Raw genomic sequence first — 12,526 nt, 5'->3', positions numbered from 1 at the left:
GGACAACAGAGCAGTGTATGACAATGTCTGGATATGTAGTTACATGTATATGGTTGAGTGTGAGCATGTATGGACATATAGGGGATGCAGCAAAAATAAAAATACATAAACTGAAACAAAAATGATATATTAGACTTTGATACACACACATACCTGTTAGTAGTTCAGTATTGGTTTGAGTCAGGATATAATTATATAATTATACATACATATATATATATATATATATATATATAGATAGATAGATAGATAGATAGATAGATAGATAGATATATAGATATATAGATAGATAGATAGATAGATAGATAGATAGATAGATAGATAGACAGATAGATAGCTAAATAGATAGATATAGGAGGTATAGATATAGGTATAGATATAGATATAGATATAGATATGGAGAGAGAGAGATACACACAAACATACACACGTATATATACATATATATATATATATATATATGTATATATACAGAGAGAGAGAGAGAGAGAGAGAGAGAGAGAGAGAGATAGCTGACCCTAAAGCTGCAAAAAGGACTGTGTTGGCTCTTTAGACTGCTTGTATTTGGTTCCAACCAGGTCCATGGGAGGCTCTGCTCTCACATTCGGCTCTCTTTTCTCTCAGCGTAGTGGTCACTGTGTTGGATGGGGCTCACACTTTACATAAACAAAAACCTGCATATAGGATATGGACATGAGTCAAGTCATTGCACAAGAAAAAACAAGAAAAACACACATCAACAAACACGGCAGAGAGTTCAGGTCAATCAGTGCAAAGAGAAAGGACTCATTAAGAGTCAGTGAGAATATCTGCTTGGATTATTGCACTGTGAGGAACCCTGCAATGTCAGCATCACAGTCACAAACAACTGTTAACATTATCTTTGCACTTTGTTAGCTAATTCCCCAGGCAAAGCTTACAAAAAATACCTAACAAAACAATAAATGAACAAATACAGTATACACAGTATATTGGTCACATGATTTATAGCCATATTACTCTGTCTTGCTGAACCACAGCTGGTTTAATTGAGACCTTGCCATCTATCAGTAGACAGTATTGAAATCCAAGCCAGTGGGGTTAAAGGTGCAGTGTTAACAAATGTGTTCCTGGAATCTATTGATGTTGTAAAATATGAAAGATTTGACAATGTACAATGTTTACAGCATTTTACTATGGAAACAAGAAGAAAGTTTCAATCTCCACCCCACAACCACCTCTTATCACATGTGTAAAGTTGTATTCTTATACCACATCATCACACCTGAGCCATCTCCATCCACTGAAGACAAACGTGATATGCAGTTAACCTTAAAGGTTAACATGTACCTTAAAGACATGTTTTAAGATGCTCTGCTTTGAATAATAATTTGTGTCAATTGTTTTTTTCCACAAAAAAAATCAGTTACATCATTTAAATCCTCCACATGAATGAAAAATCCAGAATCTATGAATATGCAAATATTTTGAATTTCAGAACTTTTCCTGCTGGACACAAGATGTCTCCTACTTCACTGTAAAGTCCATTCTAAGTGTTTGTGCACTGGAGGCTTCAAGTTTCCACATCTCACTTATGTTAGTTGCATACTGGACCATGACTGGCTCAGAACTAATTGCAATATCACAAAATCATGTTCGCAGGTACATTTCTTCAACTGAGATTTAAAGTGAGCTCAGAGAAACTTTTCCTTTTCAGCAGATGAATGTGGAAACATCACATGAAATCAATCATTCATTCATACATCATTCTACACACTGAAGCTCAAACATCACAATAAAGTCACAATAAGCAACACATTTTGGAGTTTAGCTATGAGTGTGCAGTAGTACAACCTTCTCAATACTTTGTAACATGGTTTAGAAAAAGTGCCCATGAATAAATAAAGTTATCATTATCATATTGTTATCATAGTTGTTACTATGTGACAGATGCAGGGACACTCTGACAAAGCATTACTTGTGAAAGCAACTCAATGTATTGCTGTGTATGTTGTAATGCATTGATTTTTATAATGATATTTAAGTAGGAGTAAGACAACTTCTATCTTATGTTTTTGGAAACTGTATTGCAACACTAATCTCAGTTAGAAATGTCATCACACCCATGTCCTGGAATTAGTCGACCTACCATTTAATCAAATAGTTTTTAATTCAATCAAAATTAATTATTTTTTTAGTCTAGGCCTTTTATTCCCTTTATACCTTATTTCTCATTTCCTAACATTTCCTTTTTTGACATTAAAGGTACAATGGTAATAGCATTGTAACAAAGCAATATGAAAATAACGTAAGGTGCATAAATAATGAGAAAATATGAATCAAATAAATACATTCACATTCAGAAGACACCCTGAGGAAGGTAAGTGTGCCGATATGCGTTGGTGTATTTTTAATGTAGTAGCCCATATTCATTAAAGGCCTTTTATTTTTTAACCATCCACTTTGAATGCCTGGAATTGGATTTTTTTTTTTTTGCCACACCGCACCCATGGATGAAGGAATATTTTTCCTCTTTAAAATGTATAAATTCACATATTTTAAATGATAAACTCATATTCATATAACAACACAACACGCACGTTGTTCAGGGGTATTTGGACAGCAAGTAATTTGACGTAGCCTACAAACAAAAATGTCAGCCCAGAGACACGGTCAACTTCGTTTTAAAAACACTTATCACGTCTTTCTTTCTTTTGTTTCCTTTGATAGCTACTCAAAATGAATTACTGAGCGTCATTTCAAAGCGCGCTCACTGAACACCCCTCACAGCAAAACCCAACATACACGTCATCACGTCCGATTACGTACGTTGTCGTCATCAGGTGTCAGTTCATTGCTGGAATGGCTTCCTGTTTCCTCTGTCGTGCTGCTCTCTAAAACATGGAATATTGTTTACTTTGCTTATCGCCCATTTTTACACCCATCAGGTGCGGGGCCACACACCGCCCAGAGCCGAACACAGAGTGTGTGAGGCGGGAAGAGCAGTGCTGTCACAGCGCTCAGCATGCTGTTACCTCAGCTGCCAGAGGATGTCCTCTATCACATCTTGTCTTATTTGGACTACAAATCTCTCAGTCGCCTCTCTCAAGTTTGTAAAAGCATTTATCACTTTGTAAGCCGGGACGCTGTGTGGAGGAGGATTGCTAAAGAGTTTCTGAACACTGGAATTACTCGGAATGGGACGGATATGTAAGATAACAGTCGCACACTGATGCAAACCTGCTGTGTACATTGTTTTTAGCTTAGCTTTAGCCTAAACCATGTTATTGTGCAGTGACAGTCTTTACTGACCGTTGCTGAAACATTGTTTCTCCACGACCACATATATGTAGGCTATTAGAGGCTTGTCATTTTACATTCCTGTGTACAGTCTGAGGGTAATGGAAGAGGCACACACCTACAGCAGCACTGGCTCAACACCTGTAGCTTGGACTAAATAACTCCCTGAATATATTGAGATGGTGGCAGGGAAAGTAAGAAGCTTCCATGGCACACCAGTCTATGTCAGTGGTACCTCATTTTACAAAAAAACAGTAAATATTACTCATTTTACATTGATCAGTAATTACTTCCTAAACCAGATTTCAACAGCATGAGAACAGTGACCATGGCAAGCAAGAGTAGGTAGTCTGTTAATATAGAAGAGTGCGGTATGGGCATCCAATTCATTTGGTACTGTTAATGATATAACAGTTTAAGAATTTATTAACGTTCTGGCTGAAAAGTATAGTGTCCTTGATGCACCATCAAATTTTAGGCCACATCCATGGCTGGACAAGCTGCTTGGGGGCTCTGGGGTAAATAATTTGCCCCATTCTCCCCTCTCAGTTTAACATGTACAGATTTTCCATGTTGCCACACCAACTGGCAACAGCTTTGTGTTCAATTGATTTAACACATTCGTGTAGGAATATGCAAAACATGAGCACAAAACGGAGATAATGAAGATCTTATACCAAGATTTGGACTTTAAGGCCAGGGTATGCTTGAAATAAACAATTACTAGCTGCCCTGAATGTATCATTGGAAGGCGTGGGAGAAATCCCTGCTGTCATAGAGAAGGGCAAGACACAATTATCATACAAATGGGGATAATGGCACATACATTCATTTTTAACTTTGTATGGCTCAAGTTTTCCTCAACTTTGGCATCTGTATGCCTTTGCTGAAGCGTACTATGGCCCCTATCATTTCCTTTCGTATTGTGCTTTATTGGTGCATATTCACAAAGAAATAATAAATTAAATTAGCATAAATCAGTTGACTCACAGTAAGCCTGGAGCTTTTAGGGTCCCTGGAGTTTCCGGGCCCTGGGGCGGTCAAAGATTAGTTTTGGCTATAAATTCTATTGGTGATAACATTGTTCTCACCAAGTCTACTACTGAGATCTGAGAACGCAGCAATATTGCTGAAAAAAAAGGGCCAGAAAGACGAGTAGTGAGACGATCAGACAGATTGAAAACAAGTGATGTCTCTTCGCTGTGTTCCTAGATGTGAGCAATTACTTTTCCGAGTACAGTTTTATTATAACTGATTATTATTATCGTGTCCCTCACTCTCTATGACAGCCCGCTTTTAACTCCACCTTCAAGCTATAGAAACTTTTGTTTTCCAACGTGGTCGGAAAACTCATTGTATAAAGTAGTTCTTTTTGATCATAACCAGGCTCTTATTTTGCCAGGTACTCACCAGTTTGTCAGGGGCAAAGCAATCATCCTTCCAATGTGATGTGGATCTGACTCACACTGATTGGCCAAGAGCCACACTGGTATACCAGTATCCTCCCTCAGGCCTTTACCTCTAGAGGCTGAATCAGTAGCTCTATCACTCTAGTAGCCTCACTGCTGCAGGTGAAGGCCAGTAAGTAAGGCCAGCAGTTGTGGACCCTGCTGAGAGCGTGAGCGTGACACTTCCTGTAGATCCTCACAGTGAGACAGCATCAAGCTGCTTCCTCCTGCTCTCTGCCCTCCCCCTCTGGCATGGGCTCGCTCAACACATGTGAATGCATATGCTACTGTTCTGGATGAGTGTGGGCCACTCCTACACACAGGCCTGACACCTCAGACATGCACTAGAGTGATGACTGGCTATGTAGGTTCTTATAGAACTGGAATTACATCCAACCTTGTCTCACTTCAGAGCATACAATTTGTCTGCAGCTTACTGTAGAGAATTATGCATCTATGATTGTATTGCAAGGCACAGAAAAATAGTGTTTTTAACATATTATGTGGCTTTTTTGAAGACATGTTCAACAGTTTTCTATTACTGACTTATTTTACACCACACACCATCATCTAATATCAAGTAAATCTCCAGGCTATTCTATAATGATACAAGAACAGCCCACCAGATGTGAAAAAATACTGACTGTTAGAATATTCTATGTCTGGTATTTTCCCTAGTTGTCTTTTATTTGCTGTTTCATGGTCTAGACCCCGCCATAAACCATACTAAGAATGTGTGTGTATCAATTTAATAGAGGACCCGACCATAGTTAAAGGACCACACCATTGATTTTGCATGTTTGAGCCAAATAACTACTATCTTCTAACACCTTCTGTTAGTGCCAGTCATTTCCTAAAACATGTGGCCATATTTTAGCCTTTGTATGATTCACAGAATTCTCTAAAATTTCAAATTGACATGTTCAGATGCTACACCCACCTTAAAATTCAGTGCTGCACCCACTAGAAAACACCCGCGTTCAGACCTCACAGTATTATAATTTCACTTGTAAAAATCTTTTATCTGGGGACTAATTTTAAATGGCAGAGATATACTGTCATTTCTTACTTCCCCCAAGAGTGTCCTTTCAAGGTTTACAGGAGAATGGACTTGTCTCTGAGGCCTCTGGATACTGGACAAGGATCAAATCCCACTCGAGTCACAAGCCCAACCCTAGACATGAGGGAACCTAAAATTCTGCAGTGTCCTGTGGAAGATATCCTCTCAGTCTCAACTACCAGAGAAGGCCTAATAGTTTTGACTTATGTGTCAGTTATACTCCCTATGATCCCTTTTTAACCCCTATTAGAGATTTTTTAGAGACTCATTTTTATAGACTCATGCAATTATACAAAATGCTTCTATGATCCTATGATGAAATGATCCTATATAGTTTAAAGCATTCACAGATATCGCACAACTCTACAACTGACTACAGTGGGTAGACAGTTCTAATGAAATGGCAATTCTACGCAATTTTAGAGACACACATACAGATTATGTGTTTAGGTGCTTACTGTGCAATCTAAAGAAGAAGCTGCTCTTGACAAAAAGTCAAACTATACTAAATAAACAAGCACATATATGAGGAAAGAGATGAGGGAAACAAGGAAAGGTTTAGATTACCCTGAATTATTGCTTTTGTAGTTTTTAACATTGATCAGCAGAGGTTACAACAAAATGCAAGTCTCTACAAAACTCAAGTATAGTGGTTAGTCAAAATGATTTGCTTGAAATGTATGTAGATATATCTACTAGTATAGAGTGGGTCTAATAAAAATACCACTTTTTAAACTGCCAATCATATAAAATATAATAATAATAACAACAACAACAATAAGAAGAAAAAGAATATAAAATATAAAAGTATCTTTGATGTAGCAAACTACTTTTTCCATGTTGCTGTATAGCTTCAATGTAGTGGAGCTTCATTTTATGTAGAGTAACTGGTAGCTTAGCTCACCACACTTTCCAAGTAGCTTGCCCAACACTGTTGTTAACTAACCTGAAAAATGGTCTCTTACTTGTCACTGGCCTTAACACCAAAAAGAAGAATGATACATCTGCCTTTTCTGAAAACCAGTTCATTGGCCTCTCTTGTGTTCATAAAGATAAAAAGCTAAGCAGTTAAGCAATTAAGCAAAAATTATCCCATACTACCATATTGACGACCATCAGCCCTTCAGTGTACTGCACAGTTCCTATCTGCTGGTTGAGGGGTTGGGATTTCTGAGTCACAGATTGCAAAATAAGTATTTGTTGCTCCTGGGTTACTTCTGCTATGGAGGGCACACAAGGAACTGTTCTGAGCACAGATTTGGCACCTGAGCTTGCCTTTTGTTGTAACAAAGGAGGAGAAGCCTGTTGTTGAGTCCATGAGCAAGCATCGCACAGCTTCTTTGGTGCTATGTTCCTCTTGGGAATATTGGAACTTGGCTTCTCTGCCATCTTTCCTCTTCTCCCTCAAATTTTTGAAGGAGAACAAACAAACAAAGAGAAATGTCCTCCCCTCGTCCTAAATCAATCCTAGTACTTCCTTGTTTTATGAATGAAGCAGTACATAAAATGAAGCAGCTGTGGTGTGTGTGTTTGACCAATCAGTGATGGTCATCTCTGCAAACCCCACCCTCAAAGTTCCTGTACTTTTGGAAAGTACCGAGTTTCCTGTCACTTTCATTAGCAGTACAAAGTTATTTCGAAATTTTCATTAATGACAACCACCAAAAAATATTTGTTCCTTCTCCTGCTACATGAGCCGAGGGATCCCACAATATCCATGCTAAAAAAGACCTTTCCTATCCTGGAGCTCTTTTTCTACTTGGAGTGAATCTGTTTTTTTAAAGCCTCCTACCCTAACGCAATCAGAACAGGTTTTTCTGACTCTACTCATGATTTCATTTGCCTTGCCTAAGTGACCATTGCTCGCTGTCAGCCAGACACATAGGGGTCTCAGCCCCACATACCCCAATCACTCATGGAGTAGCTGAATCACCCGTTCCTATTGACATGGGGAAATCCTGGTCCCCTCCAGGCTCTTTCATTCTTTGGGGAACATGGTCATTTTGCCTCAGATCTAGATTGAGCTAGAAGGTCAGCCTCTTCATTTCCTCCTTCTTCATAGGAGGTCCCACCTCAACCTTTTCCACCCTATTTTTGTTCCCATCTGGAGTTCTTTGATAAGTCTCCAGAGGTCTCTGTACTAATGCCTTCCCTTTGGCGTTCTCATACCCCTCAAGGTAATCAGCTTGGTGTTCTTCTGGTTGCTGGGTCCTCTCCTAGAGGAAGCATCAATTACCAGGGCAGATGTCCTGCTTATGAATAGTTCTGATTGGACAAACTCTGTTCTGTGAAACAAACCACATTTCTCTCCAAAACGTTGTCCAACTCCTCAAAGGAGCCAAGTGTCCTGGTTGATCCAATGATGTGTCCCCTCTCCTTGTCCTTTCCCTGTCTTGCTCTGCTCGCCTCAGCACCATTTCTTCCTTGGTGTACTCTGGGTCAAACTGATACAGAACACTTGTTCCATAGGAAGTCGTCTTCTTACCAGAGTTCCTCATCATCATATATGCTGCCTGACATTTTCTTGTGAAAGCGTTACTACTTTGCAGTAGTTTGAGTTACTTCTTTACTAATTAGCCTACTTTTTCTTTACCAACTGGTAAGTGGGCTTTCCAGCCCTGATCATCCAAGGAGAGCACACATCTGAGTTTGTAAGGGATGATGTGTTTATGTGCTATCGCGTAGTGAAAACAATCTTCTACTCTGAGGATATCAAAATAACTTATTATGAATGCGATGCTGTGTGGCAGCTAAATGGATAAGCTCTATCGTCAGACCTTCACTTCAGCATGTGAATGCACCACCAGAAAGGATTCACACTATTACAATTCTAAAGTTAAGCAATTTTAACAAAATCCAGTATAGACCTGTGTTTCATTACAATGCATGAGCTATGATGAACAATTTTTAAGTCCTCTGAAAGTTGATTTTGATAGCGTACTAAAATGAACTGAAATCAATAGGACCCTGGAAGGTAGGTAGTCAGTTATGTGAGTTGTAGGCACATGGGTGGAGTGATTGTTTAAAACCACTGGGGTGGTCCTTTAAGATCAAATCTGTGTGTACAAACATTTCATGAACAGGGCCCAGTGTCCTCAGGATAATCCGCAGACCTCACTGTCAACAGTTTTCATTGAGACTATTTCCTTGATAAAAAGTAGTTCTGGAGATTATGTTCCTGATGTTACTGTCGAATTTTTAAATGTCACTTGTCCTCTAGCATGAACAGATGGAAACTAAAGGTTCAAATTTTTTTGTATGAGCATCTTCAACATAACCAGTGATAAAACATTCAGCCTTCAAAATCCATTGCGACCAAACCAAAGTCATGTTCAACTGCCACTCCACTATCATTGCAGATATCCTCACATCCCACTGAAGGAGAGAGTAAAGATAGCTCAAAACTGGTATGATGGTGTCTGTAAAAGGGCGATTCCTCTCAAATGGAAAACAAAGTAAGTGCTTACACTGTTTAAAGGCTAAAACTTTGACCTGTTTTTAAACTCCATATCACATAGAAAATATGCAGTGTAACACGAGAAATGGAATATGCGTAAAATGAGAATTCAGAGCTTATGTATTGTACATGATATGCAAAATGTGTGTTGTGTTTTACAGTAGGACAAGTCCTGTGGGGCTATTCCACTTGCTTCCAATCTTAATGCTAAGCTAGGCTAACTGAGCCATGACTCTCATTCCATATTTAACACACAGACATGATATTGATATCTTATCTTTTCATCTAACTCTCAGAAAGAAAGTGTATATCACAAATTGTTGAACTATTCTGCATTCATTCTTAAATCACTTACAATTCTTTACATCTCGTCTTCAGATTGTTGCCATGGTTGCAGCTGGATGGAGATGTACTCTTTCTGTCTCAGGCTGCGGACATTGGAGTGTACCATCTGCGCCAAGACTACGGGAGGCTCCAGCGCAACCCACTGAAAATCTATTCAGGCCACAATGGGGATGTCTGTAGATTTGTTCTGACGGACTCTCACCTGATCAGTGGTGGAAGGTAGCTCATACTCTACTTGTTTTTGTTTTGACTGTATTGAGTATAGATGAGGAACTAAAGTATATCATCAGGGGTACTAAAATAATAATTTGTATCTTTATATTAAGAAATGTTTTGCGACTCTGTCTTAGGATTTTATAGAGAAAAATAGTATGAGCAGAATATTCTTGTGAACATGTCTGAAAATGAAAATGCTTATAGTTTTTCAAAATGTGTGTCACGGATGGACCCTCTGGGAGCAATGAGCAGATACTGTAGGACACACCTCATGACAGCTCTCACTGATTTTGATTTAAAACTTCATTTATAACAAAGTAAGGACAATTTTTTGTAGTTTATATAAAAGTTTAACATCCAATGTGATTGAGAAAGCAAGTGAGTGATCTAACCAAAGAAAGCCCATATGTAGGCCTTACCTGGCAGAGAGGCCGTTGAGGCGAGCATGTGCGACCTGAATGTCGTGTGAGCTGCAATAGCATCCCTACGCTCCAAGTTGAAAAAAAAACTGATATTTGTGACAAGATAGATGAAAGGATCGTGGATGATGCGGTCACTTTGAGGGCTGAAATTAATGCTTTTAAAACAGAAACCGATGCAAGCATCATGACACTGAAAGCCCAAGCCGAGTCACAAAGTAAGACACTGAATGGACTGCAGCAGTCATCACGTATAACAGGCATTGTCGTGGATTTGGAGGTGCAGGTGAAACGTCTGACTAGACAAGTTGACTGACTTAACGACAAATGCCTGGACCGAGAAGGACATTCAAAGTGACAGAATCTGAGGATTACAGGTTTGACAGAGGAGACAAAGGATGGACTGACCCTCAGAGAATTTTTGGCAGGCTTATTAAAAGAAATTCTGGAGTTGGAGGAAAAACCAATTATCAATCATGCCCATAGATTGCTTCGCAGCTGTCTGGGAGATGATGAACCCCCATGGCACCTGATCCTAAAGATTCACCATGGTCACGTCTTTGATGACATCTTCCGCAAGATTACCAGCAAGAGCGACCTAAGTTTCCAAGGGCAGTGGGTCCAGATTTTCAGAGACCTCCCCCATGAAGTTGCCAAAGTCCAAGCGGCTTTCACCCAGGCCAGGAGACTGCTTCAGGACAAGCCCAGAGTCAGGTTCGGGATCACCTATCCAGCCAAGCTGCAGGTGACACACAGTGTCACGGAGCTACTGTTTACCAACCTGAAGGAGGCCCTTGCTTATACTGAACACCATTTCAGACTTGGGTAGACTAAATGGGTCAGTAATGTAGTACTACTTTATGCCTGGCTTATAGCCTAGATTTAGGCTACAGATATCACAACTTCAGTTGGACTGCTGTACTTCTCAGTGTTGTTACTGATTTGTTTATTTTATGCAATAACCATATAAGCCATTCAAGTGGGCTACTTCCAATACCATTGTCAACATTATTATTTCTAGTCAGGGATTAGATAAGGAGGTTACTTTAGTTATGCAGTCTTTGCTGCATTTTGATTTATTATAGTTTTTCTATAAATTCCTCCTGCAGTAGGTTCACATTGTGCTCTAGGAGTGACAGCTAGAAGATGTGGTTTTATTATTTTATTATTTTATTATTTTTGCTTTTAGGGTTGGGAGGATAGGAGGTGGGAGGGAGGAGTGCAACAGATAGTGGCATATGAATGTGGGCTATGGGAGATGGATAATTCAGTTGAAGCCAAGGAGAGGAAGGGTGAAATATTTTTTTTTTCCTCTTGGAATGTCAAAGGAATCAATGAACCAGTTAAAAGGGGTAAGGTGCTGGCACATTTAAAATCTCTTAAGTTGGAGGTTATATTCTTGCAGGAAACAAAGAAGGATTCACACCTCAATCTCAGATGTAGATTGATAATCCAAGTTTACCACTCTTCCTGCCCATTTAAGAGCAGAGGGGTAGCCGTTATGATTCACAAAGGAGTTCCTTTTAAGCATCAATCAACCATTGCTGATAAGGAGGGGAGGTATGTTTTAGTGGTGGGAGAATTGCATTCCAGGCCTTTGATATTGTTAAATATTTATGGGCCAAATCAGGATGATTCTGAATTTTTCAGGAAGGTTGATACCAGATATTTCTAACACTAACTTGATTATTGGGGGCGATTTTAATTGTTTGTTAGATCAATATCTTGATAGATCAAGACCTCTCCAATACAAGTAAGCTTCTCAATACATGCATCAAGAATATGAATTTTTTTGATCAATGGAGGATCTCAAATGCAACAGGCAGGGAGTACTCTTTTCATTCCTATGTCCATAATGTCTACACTATAATAGACTATTTTCTGGTTGATGGGAAACTATTGCCATACTCTGGTAATGCTAAGTACCACAATGTTATTATCTCTGATCACTGCCCAGTCTCATTTTCTTTGAGACTATGTGCCACACATTGGCAACAGAGAAGTTGGAAGTTTAAACCACAGCTCCTCACTGACTCTGTGTTTTGTGAATACATTAAAACGCATATTACCATATTTCTTGACACAAACGATAAGCCTTAAACCGCACCCACGTTACTGTTGGAGACACTATATAATAGGCCTATTCAAGAGGATGCATTATTTCATTTCAAGCCCCCAAGTGGAAACATAACAAAGTGGAACAGTTAAAATTGGACGATCAAATACACAAGCTTGATGCAGAAAATGCACAGTGCCTTTCTATAGAGAAATTTAATCAGATTGTAACATTTAAATACAAACT

At 39.1% G+C, this 12,526-nt stretch overlaps 1 protein-coding gene across 1 annotated transcript in view; it reads left to right on the top strand.

The window, feature by feature from the left end:
• Positions 1-2,814: 2,814 nt before the first annotated feature.
• fbxw4 (F-box and WD repeat domain containing 4) overlaps positions 2,815-12,526 on the top strand; it is a 70,450-nt gene continuing 60,738 nt past the window's right edge. Inside the window, exons 1-3 of the mRNA XM_044373386.1 lie at positions 2,815-3,189; positions 9,147-9,242; positions 9,623-9,808. Of these exons, the coding sequence (XP_044229321.1) occupies positions 3,005-3,189; positions 9,147-9,242; positions 9,623-9,808 (467 nt within the window). The 5' untranslated portion in view covers positions 2,815-3,004. The remainder of the gene's footprint in view (positions 3,190-9,146; positions 9,243-9,622; positions 9,809-12,526) is intronic.

Source organism: Thunnus albacares, chromosome 14 (assembly GCF_914725855.1).
Source record: "Thunnus albacares chromosome 14, fThuAlb1.1, whole genome shotgun sequence".
In the NCBI taxonomy this organism is placed as follows: domain Eukaryota; kingdom Metazoa; phylum Chordata; class Actinopteri; order Scombriformes; family Scombridae; genus Thunnus; species Thunnus albacares.
This window is presented reverse-complemented; position numbering and strand designations above follow the sequence as displayed.